The 18,396-nt window shown below is 47.5% G+C and overlaps 1 protein-coding gene across 1 annotated transcript; it reads right to left on the minus strand.

The window, feature by feature from the left end:
• Positions 1–211: 211 nt before the first annotated feature.
• SOX8 (SRY-box transcription factor 8) lies at positions 212–18,101 on the minus strand. Its single transcript, XM_054993311.1, has 3 exons — positions 17,686–18,101; positions 7,539–7,777; positions 212–3,452 (listed from the first exon to the last, which is right to left on the minus strand). The coding sequence occupies exons 1-3, from the start codon at positions 18,099–18,101 to the stop codon at positions 2,719–2,721; spliced, it is 1,389 nt and encodes a 462-aa protein (XP_054849286.1). The 3' UTR covers positions 212–2,718.
• Between the last annotated feature and the right edge of the window lie 295 nt (positions 18,102–18,396).

Below are 18,396 nucleotides of genomic sequence, written 5' to 3' on the forward strand. Positions count from 1 at the left end.
AGTGAACAGGGAGAAATACACTTGCCGTTCAAGTGTCATTCGTCATGTGTAGCTTGGCCCTATGACAGATTCTTGCATCTTTCATTTTCTGGTTGGCACTAGGATCTCACCTAAGAGGACATGATGCTTCTTTTTAAATATAATAAATATATCAACAAATGATAGATAAAAGGCATTTTTTTAATTTTATCAAATGGATCTGTACAAAAGTTAGCATTACTTAGAAGCTAGTAGTGAATGGAACAGAGAAGGAATAATGAGAGACCTTCAAACTTTATTCAGAAAAACAGAATGTATAAAAGGAGTGTAGCATTCCCTCTTTCCATCCCCCGATCTCTATCCCTCCCCATATTCCCAAAGGCAATATGCAAAAAACAAAAAAACAAAAAACCACCCTTCTAGAAAAAAAGAAGAAGAAAACCCCAAGGATACGAAACGTAGAAAAGGTAAGAGAGACTCTGAAAGTTTAAAGATTTTAAAAGTTTTCTTTGAAAAGGCACGACGTTAGATGGTTATTATATGCTCAGCATACAATAGAACAAAATATCAATGAAATATTAGTCTACATCTAAAAACTAACCAAAATATAGTGGAGAACGTTTATTTTCACAGCTTTGATGGATGACATCTGGTCCCTAAACAGGCAACATTAAAGTGAAACTCAATCCGTAACTTCTGGTTAAAATGTAATTTCTTGAAACTCGTTGTGCTTCTGATATAGTCCAAAAATTCAACGATGCCTTCAAATCCAATTTAGTATGTTGAAACTAGTTGGCACAGGAGGGGGAAAATAATCTATTACTGTATTCTTTCCTCCCCACCAGTTTTCCTTTTCCCACATTTACACTCAAGTAGTCCAGCTGAAGAGAGAAATAAAGCCCTCTGCCCGTAACATTTTGCCTGCCTTTTTAAGCTATTCTTGCAAAGGAAGGCGCAGGCAAAAATATTCCTTTTGGACTGGAGGTTTACCCCTTTTTTTATGGAAAGAGCAACAGGCGTGATCTGGCAGGAAGCTAGCACCCACCCCCAAAATCCATATGACCTCTGTAAGGTATGCCTAGAAAGTTTTTTTCCAACCGGTAATCTCCTTTGCAGTTGGCATGTGCTGGCAAAATGAAAGTGTTTTATGTCAAGGTGCTTAATGCAAAATGGACTGTTTTATGAGTTCTGATTCCTGTCTGCTTCATTTAAGCCCCTCTGACAATCTAGTTGCTCAGTACCCATACGTGAGTGTGTGTGTGTGTGGGGGGGGGGTGGACGGACTCTGATCTACCGTCTCAACCAGAAACCCGATCATTCCTCAAGTTCTCCTTACTAAGAGAGGGACATTCCCCCCTCCTCTTTCACACAGCCTGAGGCATCCATTCATTGAATCTGATGGGCCGGTCATACTGACAAAATTAAGTACTTCATAAAATAAGGAATTCACTACCTCACAAGCTGTCAATGGCCATTAGTTTAGTTGGATTTTCAAAAAAAAAAAAAGTAAACAAATTCATGGACACCCATGAGCCATGATAGCAAAGTGCTCCATGCTGAGAAGCAGCGTATCTCAGAATTATAAATATTAGAGAAGGCCGAGAGGGTAGTGTCACACGTTTATCTCCCAAGTGGCTGCTTTTGAAAACAGAACGCTGGATGACATGGAGTTTTGTCTCATCCTGCAAGACACATCTTGTTTTCTAAATGTTACATGGGTATTACTATTAAGTAAGCATTGCTTAATTGAAAATTATTTATGCATGCTGCAAAATTGATCCATAGCTGTTTCCACCTACTGCCAATCAAGACCTTCCATTACTACTTTATTGTAAAAGATAATTTTAAATTTACTTTTATGATTAGTTGGTTGGGGGGGGGGGGTCTTTTTGTTTGTTTTACTTTCAGACAAACTGAATGTTGCCGTGTTTTCTTTGAATCGGGAAGAAAAATCCACCTCATCGAGTCATCTCCACTAATTTAACCCCTTTAAAATCTCTTTTAAAATTCTACTTCTTGAACAGAATTACTTCATTAATTAAGAAGACAAAATTACACAACACATAAATACATATTTAACAGATTTACCTTAAAACAACAACAGCAAAAAAATTAAATCACTCTTTTTTTGGAAGAGCTTCACACAGATATTTAAGCTTCCAAAACAAAATGCTACTTATAGCCAAACCTTGATTAGAAGAACTCTGGCAACTACAGCGAGGGAATTCTGACATTAGTTGATGGGTTGGTCCCAAAAGATTCTTGTATGGTCCTTCAGTATTGTTAATTGTATGGTTAGAAATTTAAAGAAAGATCTATATTGATTCTTTCTGCCTAGGCTGGCTTAAAACTCCCATTGCAATAAACCCTTTGAACAGCTCGATCAGCTCCACTTTCTCTTCTGGACTGTCCTACATACAAGTTATGTCGTTCTCTTCAAGTCCTCACAGAGGAGTTAGAAAAAGCTGTCCTTCATGTATTCAAAAGGAATAATCAGTCTGGATGTTTTTATTAATTATTATTAATTATTAATAAAGAAAATAGAACTCTGTCTTTCAAAAATTTAAAGATTTTGGAGAAGGCGTCCAGTTGTACAGAGAAGGAGGCACTTGGGACAATGAAATGACATTCTGATACGGATTTTCACACTGTTCCTGTCCAATTTTTTTTTTCTGTGCAGTGCATAAGTTTTTTTTGTGGGAGGAGGAAGACCTCAAAAAAAAAGTTCCTTCAGCCTTCTCAAGGTCTTGTCAGAGTTGTGTAGACCGGCTGGTCCCAGTTTGCAGTGGGGCTGTGCGAAGGAGGGATGGATAAGCTGTTGAGGATCGGGGTTGCGTAGGGTCTGCGAGAGGAATGGAAGTAAGGGTACTGGTAGATGCTGGAAGGGTAGCCTGGGTATGGGTTGTAGTAGTTGGAACTCTGGAGGTCTGTGTAGTCACACTGAGAGCTGGAGAAGGAGGCCGTGGCCGAGGACACTGTCGTGGCACTTGCCTGGGCACTGTAAGATCCGTAGTCAGAGTGAGGAGGAGAGCTGTGAGACTGGTCGCTGTAATGGCTTGGGCTAAGCTGCTCCGTCTTGATGTGAGGCCTCTGCTGACCAGTTTCAGTGGAGGAAGGGGACGCTGAGGAAGGGTTCTTGTGAGTCCAGACTGCAGCCGCTCCACTGCTGCTGCCGTTAGTGGAATGAGAATAGGAAGTCCCGTAAGAACCTGCTGTAGAGTTTTGCCCATGGTCAGCTGTGATGGCAGAGTGGCCATTGAGTGGCAAATACTGGTCAAACTCATGTACATCAAAGGCCTCCATATTGTTGATCACCTCGCTGCTCAGTTCTGAGATGTCCACATTGCTGAAGTCTATGTTCTGCCTTCCGCTTTCCACTAGGCGGCGCCCTTCATGTTTCAGTTCTTGCTTACTCCCATGGTGAAGATCCGTCTTGGGAGTGGTTGGCGGGGTAGGCGGCCCGTGAGTCTGCCCTAAAGACAAAGCAGAATGTTTGAGGACAAGAGGTTTGATGGCTTCTCAAGATGTTCCTGGAACTGAAACACTGATCCCCAGAGTGTACAGAAATGGGACTAGATGAAGCCACTCTTGGCACCGCGGCCAACAGAAAACACCACAGCAGTCTGAGACCCGTCTGCACAAACTGTACCTAAATTTACAACCAATAGCTTCCTCCTTCATGAGCTATCCCAATTTCTCTCATCAGTCTGAAGAGAGCACCCCACTGACATAGGGCTGCAAGGGGCAGAAAGCAGAGTTATTTAAGAGAGACTTTCAGACGAACGAGGACAGACAAGGAAGGCTGTCAGAGAAGAAAGGAACAAAGATGGGTGGGCAAGCTATCATGGAGACCTTTACAGGTAACCAACAAGAGTTTGCACCAGATATGGGACAGGAAGCCTGTACAGAGATTTGAGGAAGCACTTTGCACCGTTTAAAGAACAGGGAACAGTGAATAATTTGGGTAAAGGCTAGATGGCCATCAGACAGCAATGCTGATTCTGTGAACCTAGGCTGATCATGAGAGAGAAGACAGGAACGGTTACATCAGTGCTTAGTTCTCGTGGCTCTTTCTTACGTGCCCAGGGTAATGCTGATTGCCACTTTGGGGTCAGGAAGCAATTTTCTCCAGGCCAGTTTGGCTGGGGATCCTGACGGTGATTTGTCATCTTCTGGGCAGCAGGGGGTCACTGGGTGTGTGTGTGTGGGGAGGGTAGTTGTGAATTTCCTGCATTGTGCAGGGGGTTGGAATAGATGACCCTGGAGATCCCTTCCAATCCTATGATTCTAGGACCAATATATGATAAGGGACACCGCAAAAGTATACAATTGCTATTGCTAGGGCAAAAGGAGACCAGGAGACAGAAATCAGCTTCTTCACCAAGATGGATGTAGAAAGCAAAGCAAGACAACATCTGTTCTATCATCATTTTATAAGAATGATCTGGATTTCAGCTACAACATATCTGAGTGTACACACACACACTCACATGTACAATTCTTTTCCAAAATCCATCCAACACAAACAAAAAAAGCTCAAGAAAAGGAAGAGGGAGGGTTCAGACAGGAACAGAGGACAAATATGTCTGAAATTGCAAGACATTAGCAATCCTCTTGGAATCCGTGAAAACTATAGGCCAGCTCATTGTCTGGAAAGACAATTGCTAGATGCACAAGAAGGACCACTGAGGATGTTGCACGGCCTTCCCATAAACAAATGTTTTTCAGTCACCACGATGATGTGAATTACCTGTGAGAAGCTAAAGTGCTTTCATCTTAGGGGAGGCTTATGAAACACAGACCATGTGTGAATGACTCAGTTGCTACTTATGAAGTAGTGGCACAAAGATTTAGCCTTCTGGAAGAGCTGGCACGTGCCACACAAACTCTGTGGACCAGGTCTTCTCTTCTTGCAAGGTCCTACCTCAGAGCACATGTGTGAGCAGGAAAAAAAACTCCCTTGGTGTAGAATGGCAGCGGCCAGGGTACTGAACTGGGGAGACCCACATCCGAATCCCCACTGCCACAAAGCTTACTGGGCAGCACTGGGCCGGTCACTCTTCCTCTGCCTAACCTACATTTGAAGGCTATTGTAAAGATAAAATGGATGTGGAGGGACCGTGTGGGCTGCCCTAAGTTCCTTGGGAGGAGGAGATTAGGATAAAAACAAGAGAGACAGACAGACCAGTAGTAGGAAAGAGGTTTTTCCAGTCTTAGCCCTGTAATAGCTAACAGGTTGATGAGGAAACAACATGGCCTGGCTTGGCCAAGATCCACTGACTTCAGAATACTTTTCTTGCACGCCAGAGTCCACTGGGAACGTAATGGCCCCTTCGGCACTGAGCTCTCAGCCTTTTATCATTTATCGAAAGCATGATTTCTCATTTGTTTCCACAAGGGACCCAAGCAGCCAGTTCTCAGAAGTATACTACCTCTGAACAAGGAGGCTCTATTTACCTCTTATGGCTCACCACCACATATGCATCTTGTCACATTTACATTCCTCTGAGCTCCACTATCTTTCTCGGGCACCTTGGCTGACACGAAGAGCTCCTTATGGGCTCTTTCTTTACTCAGTATTTTTTTCCTAGTGGGTCATGGGGGCTGGCAGAAAGTGGACATGCCGCTGCGCATCCTCTGCTACACGGCAGAGAAAGAAGATGCATCCTGTGTAGGGCTTCCAGCTGGGAGTGGCTTCCCACAGTCCCGTCCCCCTGGGCTCTTCCCCCTAGTTCCAACTTGAGGGAGTTTTTAAATTGCCCAGAGGTGCAGGGGCAGTCTTTGCCCTGCCAGCAGTGACATTTCAGCACTGCCAGCCTAACTGGTCACAGCTGGTCCGGCCAAGATAGCAGCTGGACACCCGGCTCGGGCGGGGGGGGGGGAGGGGGGCTGCGCCAGGGTTTGCACGCCTATCCTTAGTGCAAAATCAACCTTATTGGGATCTGAAGAAATAGGAAGCTACTTTGGACGGAGTCAGGCCCTTGGCCCAAGCTCAGCACAGTCTACGCTGACTTTCCAGGTCTTGCCAATGCCTCAGGCAAGGTGAGGCTTTTCCCAGCACCCTCCACCAGAGGTCTTTTTTGCCAGGAATGAGGCCTCCAGTGTCCAAGCCCCATACACTGAGCAATGGATCTCCCCATGGTAGTCTGGACACTACCGCAAAATTGGTTTGGGGGCTGCTATTCCCCCCACCCCGAGAATTCCTAATGGCCCCAATCCACGCAGGGAACTCCCTGTCCCCTGTGGATGTGCAGGTCGGATTCCCCCACTGGGATGAGTCAGGCAGTCTTGGGCACACACCCCTCCCCAGATTGTTGGGCCAGAACACGAGCGCGCTTCTCTGGGCTCAAACCAAGCCCAAATGACAACACAGTGGAAGCAGAGCTAAAGGAGATGCTGGGGGCGGGGGGGGGGGGAGACACGTGTTTCTCTGAGAAGCTGCTGGGCAGGAGGTGGGCGGGCAGGGAGAGCATGCAGAGAGGAGGGAAGGGTTCGGTTCGCTGGCTGTTGGCAGGAGAGAGGAGGCGTGGAAATGTTTTTGGAAAAGAGAAACGCCAGCCCCTTCAGAATTCTTTTGGACTTTCTGCGAGAGATGAAGAAAAATGAATTTATGGCCGTTTCCAGACAGCTGACCTGCACCTGGGACGTCGCGCCACGTTTTGGATCGTGCTGGGGGAAACGCGAAATATTGCGTTTTCTCGCGCAAGTTTTGCGCGACGTCGCGCAAAACTTGCGCGAGAAAACACAATATTTTGCGTTTCCCCCAGCACGATCCAAAACGTGGCGCGACGTCCCGGGTGCAGGTCAGCCATCTGGAAACGGCCAATGATTTGTGGTTTGATTCTTAACAATAAGGATTTGGGATACAGAAAAAAATAAATTAGATCATAAGCTGATTGATATTAAAGGAGAAAGTGTCATAGCGAAAAAACTGTAATGGATTAACAATATGCTTATTATGCTTTTTGCTTGTTTTTTTAAAGTTCATTGTAGTAGGTTGATGTGTAGGCCATAGTTGGCTCTTTATAGTTGTGTTACTGTTATGTCTTATGTAGCTGTGTTATTGTTATGTCTTACTTTCCTTCTTTTGCTCTAACTTTTCCACAAGAGAGAGAGAGAGAAAGAGAGAGAGAGAGAGAGAGAGAGAGAGAGAGAGAGAGAGAGAGAGAGAGAGAGAGAGAGGACTCAGCAGATTTGAACCTCGGCACTCCCAGTCCTTCTCAGACACTCTAACTAACCCATCCCACCAGCTTCTACGCCATATGCAGAGAGAGGTCACTGCTTAACGGCAAGGAAAATTTACTCTGTACAAGATCAGAAGCCCTTTGCTTCAAGCCTTCTGTTAGCCCTGAACACTGGAGGGGGATAAAGTCAAATGGATGTGGTTAAAGACAGGAAGGATCCAAAGCCATCCCCTCCAGAGACTGCTCACGCCCTGCTGCCAACAGGATCTTTCCCGAGAGCTTTTGAAGTCAAGATGTTGAACTTCGAAGGGGGATCTTCCCGGGAAAGCTCGTGTCCTGCCGTGGAGCGATGCCTGGCTCCTTGGTCTGCCTTACCTGAGTGGTCAGTGTGGTGGTGAGGTTCACTCATGGGCCCCAAACCAGCATCTGCTTTGTAAATCTGGTTCCCGCCGTGATGGCCCAACTCAGCCCCGGAGTCAGAATCGCTCTGGCCTGCTTTGATGCTTTTCCTCCGGCGTGGCTGGTACTTATAATCAGGGTGGTCCTTTTTGTGCTGAACTCTCAGGCGCTCGGCTTCCTCCACAAACGGGCGCTTTTCGCTTTCACTTAGCAAACTTAATGAGAGAGAGAGAAATATATGAAATGGTTTTGTCCCTTAGCAACTACAGTATTAATACTGCTAATCTTCTTACACAAAACTGTGCCTGATTAAAAGTTAGTTGGTATGACAAATTCAAGCTGTATCGAGACAGGTCGGGGGGAGATTTTTAAAGCATTTCAAAACACTTGGCATTTTTAAAAAATATTATTTTAATGATAGATCAAGATGGGCAGTCGTGTTTGTCTGTCTGTAGCAGTAGAAAAGAGCAAGAGCTGTGACTCACAAAAGCTCCTACCCTACCACAGATTTTGTTAAGTCTTATAGGTGCTACTGGACTCTGGCTCTTTATTTTAATAAAAATGTTTACAAGTCACTTTTATGAAACAGATTCACAGGGATAACAGCTCTGATTACAAAAGGAGGGCACAATCCAGCCAGTTCCAGTCGAAGGGACTCCAGCACGTTTGATTTTCCCATTGAGAGTCTCAACAATCCTTAACCCAGATCCTGCCCCCTGTTCATAATCAATGCAATTGGAGGGTCAGCGGCGGCCTTGCGAAACAGAACAGCCACGGATCAGGTTTCCCTAAACAAACGCTTCTGATTAAGGCCTTCCTCTAATTACGCATCAAGGATCAAGCTCACCAAACCCAGATCCCAAACCCAAACTAAACAGTCTTTCAGAGAAATGCCTCTTTAGGGGGTTTAGTGGTTTTTCAGCCTGTTGTGACCACCACTTTCATTATTTTTAATCTTTATAGCAGTTTTCCGAAACCACTTTTTTTTCTTGTTACAATAAAACACTCCTTGGGGGCAATAGACGGATTTGTCCCATTTGTGTCCCCCCGCCCTGCACTGACCCAATGGTTTTCTTTGTAGGCTGCAAGGAAGACTAGTTTAGAGGTTTTGTTCTAGACATAAAGATTTGCAAAAGACTCACAGTAATGCCTCAACCTATGATTATTTCCACCGAGTTGTATTATTACAACTAATCAACTGACATTATATATAAAAGGTTCACATACCCGTTTGGATTTAAGGCAGTGGGAATAAAATCTACTGGCCTGATCCAGAAACTCTTGCTGGCTCTTCCAGCTCCAAGCCCCCCCCTTCCCCCAACACATACGGCACCCTTTGGCATGTGTGGGACCCATTTAAGTGTGCTTACTAGTTTTGGACTAGGACCAGGAAGTTCTGAGTTCAAATTCTTGCTCAGCCTTGAAGTTCCCTTGGGAATCTCTACCAGTCACACACTCTCAGCCTAACAAAACTTAAAGGGTTACTGTAAGGACAAAACAGAGGTGGGGCCAAACTGTGTTCCCACTCTGAGCTGCTCAGAAGAAAAGGTGGAATTAAAGATGTGATTGACAGACCCAGTTCAGAAAGGCAACGGACAAAAGGCTGCCCCCCTCCCATGCATCTTCCTTACAGAACTGGGTCACAGCAATCTCAAGGCCTTGACACAGAACACGTCATAGATTTAAAGCTTGCGCCTTGGAACAATTTGCACACAGCTGACATCTTCCAAAGTACGTAATTCACCGATGTGCAGCTTTGGGACAGGAAAAGCGTGAAGATTTTACAGGCTGTGGGCTTCCCTTCCCACCTGACACAGATTCTGATCCGTGAATCTAGCAACACACCAGCCACTTTGTACATTCTGGTGAAGAGAGAAAAGCAAGACCGAAAAGATTCCCTCTGCTTTTTTACACCATAAAAAGAGTAAGTTTCAGATATGAATCATAATGAAGTAATCGCACAAAACTTGCTACAACAATCTGGCTGCATTTCCTGCGGTGGTAGAAAGTGCTGTCAAGTTGTAGTTGACTTACGGCCAACTCCTGCTGGAGTTTTCAAGGAAAAGAGACTAACAGAGGCGGTTGGTCATTGTTTGCCTCTGCAGAGCAGCCCCAGGCCACTTTGGAGGTCTCCCATCCAATGACTAATCAAATCAGGGCCGACCCTGCTTAGTTTTCCAGATCTGAGGAGACGGGCCTTGACTGGGCTCTCTCCATCATGGTGTATTTCCTGTACTTCTGTTTTATTTTGCTGTTTATTTATACCTCACTTATTCTCTCCATTTTTTTTTAAGTCCCACCCTTCCTCCAAGGAGTTCGGCATAATAAACACGGCCCGCCCCTTCTTCCTTTAATCCTCACAACAACCCTGCAAAGGTTAGTCTGAGAAAGAGACAGGCCCAAGGAAACCCAGCATGTTTTGTGACAGAGTGGGGATTCACACGCAGGACTCTCAGAACCTAGAAGGACCCTGGGCTTGCTCTGTTCTGTTGGCTCGGGGGGGGGGGGGCTGAGTGCAATATCATTGTCTCTGTTCGCAAAGGTCTTACGGTCAAAATAAGAAGTCTGGGCAGCGCAAGTAATTTTTTTTAAAAAAATCCTTTCTTAACGTTTTCCTGTCCCTGCAATTTTCTCCTTACCCCAAAATAATCTTTGTCCAGATTCCATTCACAAACAATACCCACAATTTATTTTCCTCCAAGGTGCTCCAAATCCCAAATACACCACTGGGCACTTTGAAGAGAATTCTTCTTCCTTCAAGGAATTTTGTAAACCTCCCCAAGAAACCGTTTGGGAATATATGCAAGGAGAACCAGAGAAAAGGCAAAACATAAAGCGTATAGTCTCCTGAAAATGGAACAAGGCACAGTGCCCTTTGGTCAATTTTCAGCAGGCAGTTTTTAATCAAAGGATCTCTCTGAGCTTGTGGAAGAGCAAGGTGCAAATGTTTTAAATAAATGCTTAACAGAGCAGAATCAAACTTTAAATTGCAGGTGTGGGGCAGAGAGGACAACAATGCAAGCCATTTGGGGACAAACGAGAACAACTCCTAATATTCAGACAATTATAATCAAGTTACTTAGCCTAGCGAAGGGAAAGACGGACGAAGAATGCTAGCTTTAAAAGACTCCCTTATTTCTAAATTTCTAAAATCCTTTAGTCCCAATCAGCAGGCCAATGCGATCCACAAGCCTTGAGCTACATTTAGTGGCTCATCAGGAGCTCAACCACTCCCTGGCGTTTGCAGCTTCCTTCCTGGGGCGGCTTCAGTAGAGGAGCTGTCAAAATATATCAAAGGTGGGTAGTCTCTGGCAGTACCAAATTTCCAGTTGCAAACGGCTATCAGGTTTCGGGGGAAAGCAGCAAGGCATTGTGTACGTCTACATTACACATCTCATTTCATTAGGTCAACAGGAGCCAAAAACTACTCCTGTGTCCACTTTATTTTAACAGCCATTTCAATGTTTGGCTGATTTTGGATAACAGCAAATCCTGCCACGGCACAGCGTCCTTGGATAACTCCGTTACTAGGAAGCAAGGCCTTTCATGGAAGAATACTGCCAATGAGATGTTTCCAACTTTTGTGAAGAGGCAAAGGAGTCCAAAGGCACCCACAGTCCCAAAAGATTTGGCCAAAGAGATTGCAGATTTGATGGTGACAATTTCTACAATGAGAAATGGTTCTCACTAAAGAGATGACTGTGGCAGAAGGAAAGCTCTTTGGTTTTATTTTCCACTGCAGAGGACCTTGAAGACATTTTTTGCTTCAGTTCCAAATGCCACAATTGTGTACTTGGGAACTGTTGGGGTTAAACACACAGATGGGGCAGACGGAGCCACTTTGGGAGCAGGTGTGTAACACAGCAGCAACGGCAGGCAGCACCCATTAGCAGAAACAAACAGCAAGTCTTCATCTCTTCTCTTACAGCAGAGATTCATTTTTCTATCCATGAAATGTACGGTGCTACTGCAGTGCAAACATAGACAGAGTTTCTCCAGTCTAACCCTATTTATTTCAATGGGGTTAGGCTGGACCGACTCTTTGTACAATTGCACTATTACTACCGTTGTTCAGCTTACGGTGGTCCTAGCCCTATAAGCACAGCATAAAAATTATCCCATAATTTTGATTACTATTTCACCAGCTCTTGGATGATAGTAGCCCTTTGGAGAAGGGCTAGAAAGACAGAAGGTTAACAGCAGGACTTTTTTCTGGGAAAAGAGGTGGTAGAACTCAGTGGGTTGCCCTCAGAGAAAATGGTCACATGGCTGGTGGCCCCGCCCCCTGATCTCCAGACAGAGGGGAGTTGAGATGGCCCTCCGCGCCGCTCGGCAATTTAAACTCCCCTCTGCCTGGAGATCAGGGGGTGGGGCCACCAGCCATGTGACCATTTTCAAGAGGTGCTGGAACTCCGTTCCACCACGTTCCCGCTGAAAAAAAGCCCTGGTTATCAGTGAATTATTTTCTCTGTTGCAAAATCCTTCTACCCCAGTTCAATCACCAAAACAGTTACCTTTTTTAAAAAACAACAACACACAGTTCTGTTTCACTATTTTAAACCTTAAACATTTCCTTAAGGAAAATGGAAAATACAAATGGCATTCCCCCAGCCCTCTGTACATGGGCCCACAAGGGGGGGGGGAGGGGATTTCATTAGGAGGGACTCCTGAGCCACAGCAAGATTTAAAGGCACATATATAACATCGGATATTCTCATAACAAAACTGCAAAAAAAAAAGCCTTGTATTTTTAAAAAGCATTAATTGTGGTCACTTTTCATATTGCATAATAACCATTAGATATACTGATGCTTCTGAGAAATAAGTCTATGTGATTGGAAAGACCAGGGGGAATGGGGAAATCATCCCTTCCCCAAAATCTCACCATTGAAAGAACTTTTCATGAGCCTGAGTGAAATTAGCAGAGTGCCGCAAGAGAATCGGAGTGCTCCACGGGCCAAGTCTACCCGTTTGCCACCAGGGCACTGCAGATCTACTTGGTCATTGGCACGGCTGTCTTCCAGGCTTTTCTGTTCTCTCAAGTACTTTTCTCATTTTTCACTCCATTCAGCATATAAAACCTTACTCTTGAAAGTATCTGTTTTTTAACCTCAAAGAGGGTTTTGAATTCTCCAAGGCCACAAATAACCATAAGATGAGCACTGTGCCCATTTCATGGCACGACTTGTCCTGTTTTATGGGGCAGACACAAAAAGGTTAAAACTCCACTTAGGGGAGAAGAAATTGCCCCGCCTGGTTAAAGAATCAACCACCTGAATCTTGCAGAGTTCAATTTTATTCTACCTACAAGAAATAAGGCATATTTTAAAAAAATGGTTTTCAAGAGACTTTTCAACATATAGAGACAGCATGTGTGTGTTCGAGCATGTTCAGAAGTGTGCATGCCAGCGTTTACTTTAATTGAGGACACTTCAATCCCACCTGATCTCCAGAGAGGTCGATGGAACACTCCCTACCCATTTTATCCTTTGCGTGGGAAGTTAGGCGAAGGCAGCCACACAGGGATCTGCACACAAGTGTCTGAGGACAACTCGGACACACCGGCATGCCACGGAGGACACAGACCTGCCATGGAGGATTTGTACATATTTCAGTATATTGAACAGCGGAATTTGGTTCCCTCACTACTTCTATGCTTTGGTGCCCATTTTGCCACACTTGCAAGCGCTGTGTGAATGCATACACATGCACACATTAGAGACAGGCAATCATGAGGACTGAACTTAACAGGGCTTTCTTCTAAGTAAACGTGAGCTGAGTTGGACTGGTTATGGAGGCACTTGTGGAGGCTTTCTCCATGCACTCCAGAGGAAGGGACATACCTACTGCTTGTTGGGGACAGAAGCTCATGTTCTTCAAAAGACACCCTGCACCCTGAAGCCAAAAGCCATTCGCACACGCACGCGTAACCCACTTGCCTCCTCCACTAGTAGTCGAATGTGCGAACCAATTCCTATGTTTGATCTCTGAGGGTATATTCACGTATGCAAATCATCACTTGACCGAGCAGCCATCTGTGTGAACGAGCTCAAGACAAGAAGGAGCCTTCAGGGAGGGGAGACGCACACCCCAGCCCTCTGCGCATCAAAGCAGAAGAAGGAGTTACTTCCATAAGCATGCGCAGAGGATGGCAGCAGTAGCTTAAGTATTAGAAAGTCTTTCCTGCCGTTAGAGCTACTCTGGAATGGGTAAGACAAGTAGGGAGGCAGGAAGACAAACTCTGAAGAGGGAAAAGGTCCGGAGCTGGGAGAGGAGCCTGATCGTACGATAAAGGGCCCTGACTGGGTGCCCCGTGGTATCCCCTCCAGCTGATCTCACCACAAGCTCTAGAGGGCATCCAGGAGGCACGACGTGTACAGCTATTCCAGAAATAGCAGGCAGAACATGCGTGCCCCAGGCATGGACATGGCCAAAGAGAATGAGCAAGAAGCCAAGGAGCCCATAATTAAATCTCATCTCATTAGCAAGGCGGCCCTATGCAGTTACTCCAGCGTTGAATCAGTGGGCTGCGGCTGGCATAATTCTGCCTAGAACCACATGATAAGGAAATCACAGGTCTCACATGCTGGCCAAGGCCTGTTCATACTGCTGGCACCCAATAAACCCCTCCCTCTACTAGATGGGAACAACTCTTCCCGGGGGGGGGGGGCGGGCTGCTGCAAGCACTATTACAATAGGTCGGCGATTCAGGGAGCTGCAACAACAGCCAGGTCCATATCCCCCCTCTGCTAAGCCACTCATTCCGTTACCTTTGACCCAGTCACTGGCTGTTTCCACATGCTCTTAAAGGGATGGTCCACTCACTGAACTCTGGCGGCATTCCCCCAGGAATCCACAGGGCTCCCGGCTTTCCCCCAGGAACCCACACAGTTCTGTTTGCAAAACTGCTGCAGGCCATTTGGCTTCCCTTTTTCCGGCGCCTTTTCTGGGAATGCACTTTCCACATAAAAGTGCATAAAAGAATGGAAGCCAAACGGAAGCCAAACCACCTGCAGTGATTTTGCAAACGGTGCCTTTTGGTTCCCGGGGAAAAGCCGCCAGTGTTCATTGAGGGGGCCGTCCCTTTAAGAGCGTGTGGCAATGGCCCCTATCGTGGCTTGACCTATCTCGTGGGGTGGTGGTGAGGACAAACCAACCACACAGGCCACCCTGGAGCTCCTTACAGAGAGGGGCAGAATAAAAATCCAGCAGATGTTACGATAATGCAGGCGGCATCCATTAGATATTTAAAATGTAATAAAATAAAATCTGTATCAAATGACCTCGGCTACACTGCTGGGTAGCATGCCGTGATCAAGAAACTGGGCAAGGAGAGGAGCGCTGCCCTCTGCTTTCTGGGGGGCAAGGGAACAGCTGGCCCTAAGAAGCCTCACTGAGTGGCACTGCAAGCCAGCCAGCTACGGGAGCCGTTCAAGGACAGGAAACTGCCTCGTTTCAGATGGTTCAGAAACTGCAGCGTGAACAAGAGGGTCTCCCGCTTGGCTTTGCCACTGTAATATCTTCAGCTGGTCCTGGGAAGGGAAAGGCTTTGAATCTGACAACAGCCATCAGAATGGTGATCTACGTGATGAGGTGGGATTGTCCTCTAAGCATCATTTTTAAAAAAAAAATAAAGGAACAGAGAAAGTTTCTGACCAAATTTAGAAACATTTTCTAAAAGCCAGCACAGACACACAGACTGATCTCCCAAAGTGTAGGAATCGTAAACGTATCTTCTTAGTTTCCCATTCTAAACAGACTTGTTGCAAAGGACACCTTAGCAATTCTAGTTTCAAGAGGGTAGCCAAGTTGGTCTGTAGTAGAAGAGAGGAATCAGCCGTGTTAGTCTGTAGTTGCAAAAGAATAAACAGTCCAGTAGCACCTTTAAGACTAACTAACTTTTTTGTAGCATAAGCTTTTGAGAACCACAGCTCTCTTTGTCACATGCATCGATGCATCTGACGAAGAGAGCTATGGTTCTTGAAAGCTTATGCTACAATAAAGTTGCATCTGATGAAGAGAGCTGTGGTTCTCGAAAGCTTATGCTACAATAAAGTTGCATCTGACGAAGACAGCTGTGGTTCTCGAAAGCTCATGCTACAATAAAGTTGGTTAGTCTTAAAGGAGCTACTGGACGCTTTACTATTTTGTAGTAGATCTGGGCCCAGGAGCACTTTAGAGACCAACTAAATATCCAGGGTGTGAGCTTCCGAGAGTCAAAGCTCTACAGGCTAGGAAGTTAAACCGAGATGGAGACCCTGGTCTACCCATTCTTTAGCGGCAACCTGAAGTGTAACACCTTTCACACTCTGCTAGAATAAGACACAATTTCTGCCTACTGGGATGCTCTCACCAGCTCCTACCCTACCACGAATTTTGTTAGTCTTCTAGGTTCTACTGGACCCTTGCTCTTTTCTACTGCTACAGACAGACTGACACGGCTACCCATCTTGATCTCTCACCAAATGTTAAGGATGATGATGATAATAATACACAAACTTACACCTCCATGGGAGAAGAACAGGAAAGCCAGGAAATTTAGAAATAATTTTGCGCCTGCATTCAGCATAGAAAGGTGCTGTATATTTCCTAATGTATCCATGGGAAAATGTATGGACATGGGAAAATGTATGGACATTTGAAAATGGGCATCAGCAAATCTCTCAAGGTTGTGTCAGTCTCATTTCATTTTTCTTTTAAGTTAGTTTAAAAGAAAACAAAAACAAAAACTTCTTTGGCAAGGTATCAGGGCTCTAGCTTGGGGAGAACAAACTTTAAGAAGGGGGGGGGCAACATAAGTGGGGCAACGTTGAGACATTTTACAGACCCCCATGATGGAGCTCAATGGAAGGTGCACATGGGAGGGCCCACGGCTGAGCAGCAGGGCACAGGCTTTGCATGCAGAAGGGGCCCGAGTTCAATCCCTGGCACCTCCAGTTGTGCAGGGTAGCAAAGAAAGACCCTTCTCGGCTTGAGCCCCTGGAGAACCATCACCAGAGTAGACTGTACCGATTTAGAAGGGCTAGTAATCTAACAGTTGGCTTGGTGGGTCCCGTAAAAGTCCCCCGTGTCTAAGCAGGTGATGCTAGGGGATATGGATCAGATCACTAGCTACTTCCTTGACACCGCTAACATATCAGCCGCCAGCCAAACAACCACCAAGACTGCTTGAACAGTCAAGCTGGCCTCCAGAGAGGTAGAGGTCTGCAGTAAGTCGGGCCACGTTTGGGGGGATGTTTTAAAGTGCATCGTTTGCAAGCACGAGGAATGTCCCCGATTTGAACCTTTACTCCCTCCCGCAGAGGTCCCTCATTATGCAAACGGAGCCTTCGATTTTCTCCATGTGTTCCCAGATTTGGGGATTTGTCCGCACAAGACCTTCACGGGACCCACGAAGCCGACGGTGAAACTCCCCAAGCAATTCCAGACCAGGCCAGTCTAAAGGAATGTGCAGTTGTTAAGAAATGTTTCATAACACAACCCTTTCCTGCAATGACATTCAGGAGTGGACACAGCGAGTGCCATACATCTCCCCTGGTATATGCAACTTCTTAAAACCCACACACCCTCATGGCTCTGCAGGCTGTTTGTTTCTCATGGAAAGGCACACGAGTCACCCCACACTTGCTCTGGGCGCAATCCAAAACCCTGCGCTGATTCAGTTTAACAGGAGAGCTTTAAACACAGCCGGGACTCTCTTTAAAAATCACGACGGCTTTAAAAAGGCTCAAAGGCAGCCGCTCTTCTCCGGCCTGTCTTCCCTTCGCCGAAGTTTAACGCCCCCCGTTTCAAGCTGTTTCCCTTGACGTTCAACCGCCCTTATTTCTCAAGCCCCGGAGGGCAGGCAGCGGGTGGAGAACCGGCCACGGGACTTGGAGCCAAAGTGAGCGGCCGAGAAGGACCGGGCAGGAAAGTGCCAAGGAGCGGAACCGCGGCCCCGAGGGAAGCCCAGGCGCAGCCGGGACCTTCCGGGGCTCCTCTGTCCGGGAGCCCCGCGCCAGGTGGGCAGAGGAGGAGCGCGCTTCGGGACCCGCGCCCCCGCTCGCCCCCACGGAGCCCCGCGCGGGTTGGCCGCGCCGCGCCGCTCCCCGCCCGCCCGGCCCGCCCGCCCGGCGCCACTCACCGCCAGAGCTTGCCCAGCGTCTTGCTGAGCTCGGCGTTGTGCAGGTGCGGGTACTGGTCGGCCAGCTTGCGGCGGGCGGCCTGCGCCCAGACCATGAAGGCGTTCATGGGCCGCTTGACGTGCGGCTTGGCTTTCAGCGCCCCGTTGCCGCGCACGGGCATGGGCACCAGGCTCCAGTCGTAGCCCTTCAGCACCTGCGAGACGGCGTCGCGGATACAGGCGGGGAAGCGCTCGTCCGCCTCGCCCGCCTCGCCCTTGCCGCCGCCCTGGCGCGGGGCCGCCGGGGGCCCCTCCGAGCCGGCGGGCGACGAGGGCGCGTCCGAGTCCGAGTCCACGTGCGAGAGCGAGCTGGCCGTGCCCGCGGGGCTGCCCGGCGCCTCCAGGCCCTTGGCGTGCTCCTCGCTCATGTTGAGCATCGGCGAGACGGGCGCCCCACGGCGGGAGAGGCGCGGCGAGACGAGGCGAGGCGGACCCTCCGCGGGGCGACCCGGCGGCGGCGGCGGCGGCGGCGCCTCCCTGCTGCTCGGCCGAAGGACCCGCTGCTGTCCGCGGCGCCCGGCAGTCCACTGCGCGCCGCACGGAGCTCTCCACACGCGCCCGCCGGCTCCGAGCTCTCCAGGCGAAGCCCCACCGCGGCGCCCGGCCACAACTTTCCTCCAGGGGGGCCGGCGGCCGCGCCCCTCCGCACTCCCGATTGGAGGCCCGGCCAGC

This window comes from Eublepharis macularius, chromosome 12 (genome assembly GCF_028583425.1).
Source record: "Eublepharis macularius isolate TG4126 chromosome 12, MPM_Emac_v1.0, whole genome shotgun sequence".
NCBI classification, from domain to species: domain Eukaryota; kingdom Metazoa; phylum Chordata; class Lepidosauria; order Squamata; family Eublepharidae; genus Eublepharis; species Eublepharis macularius.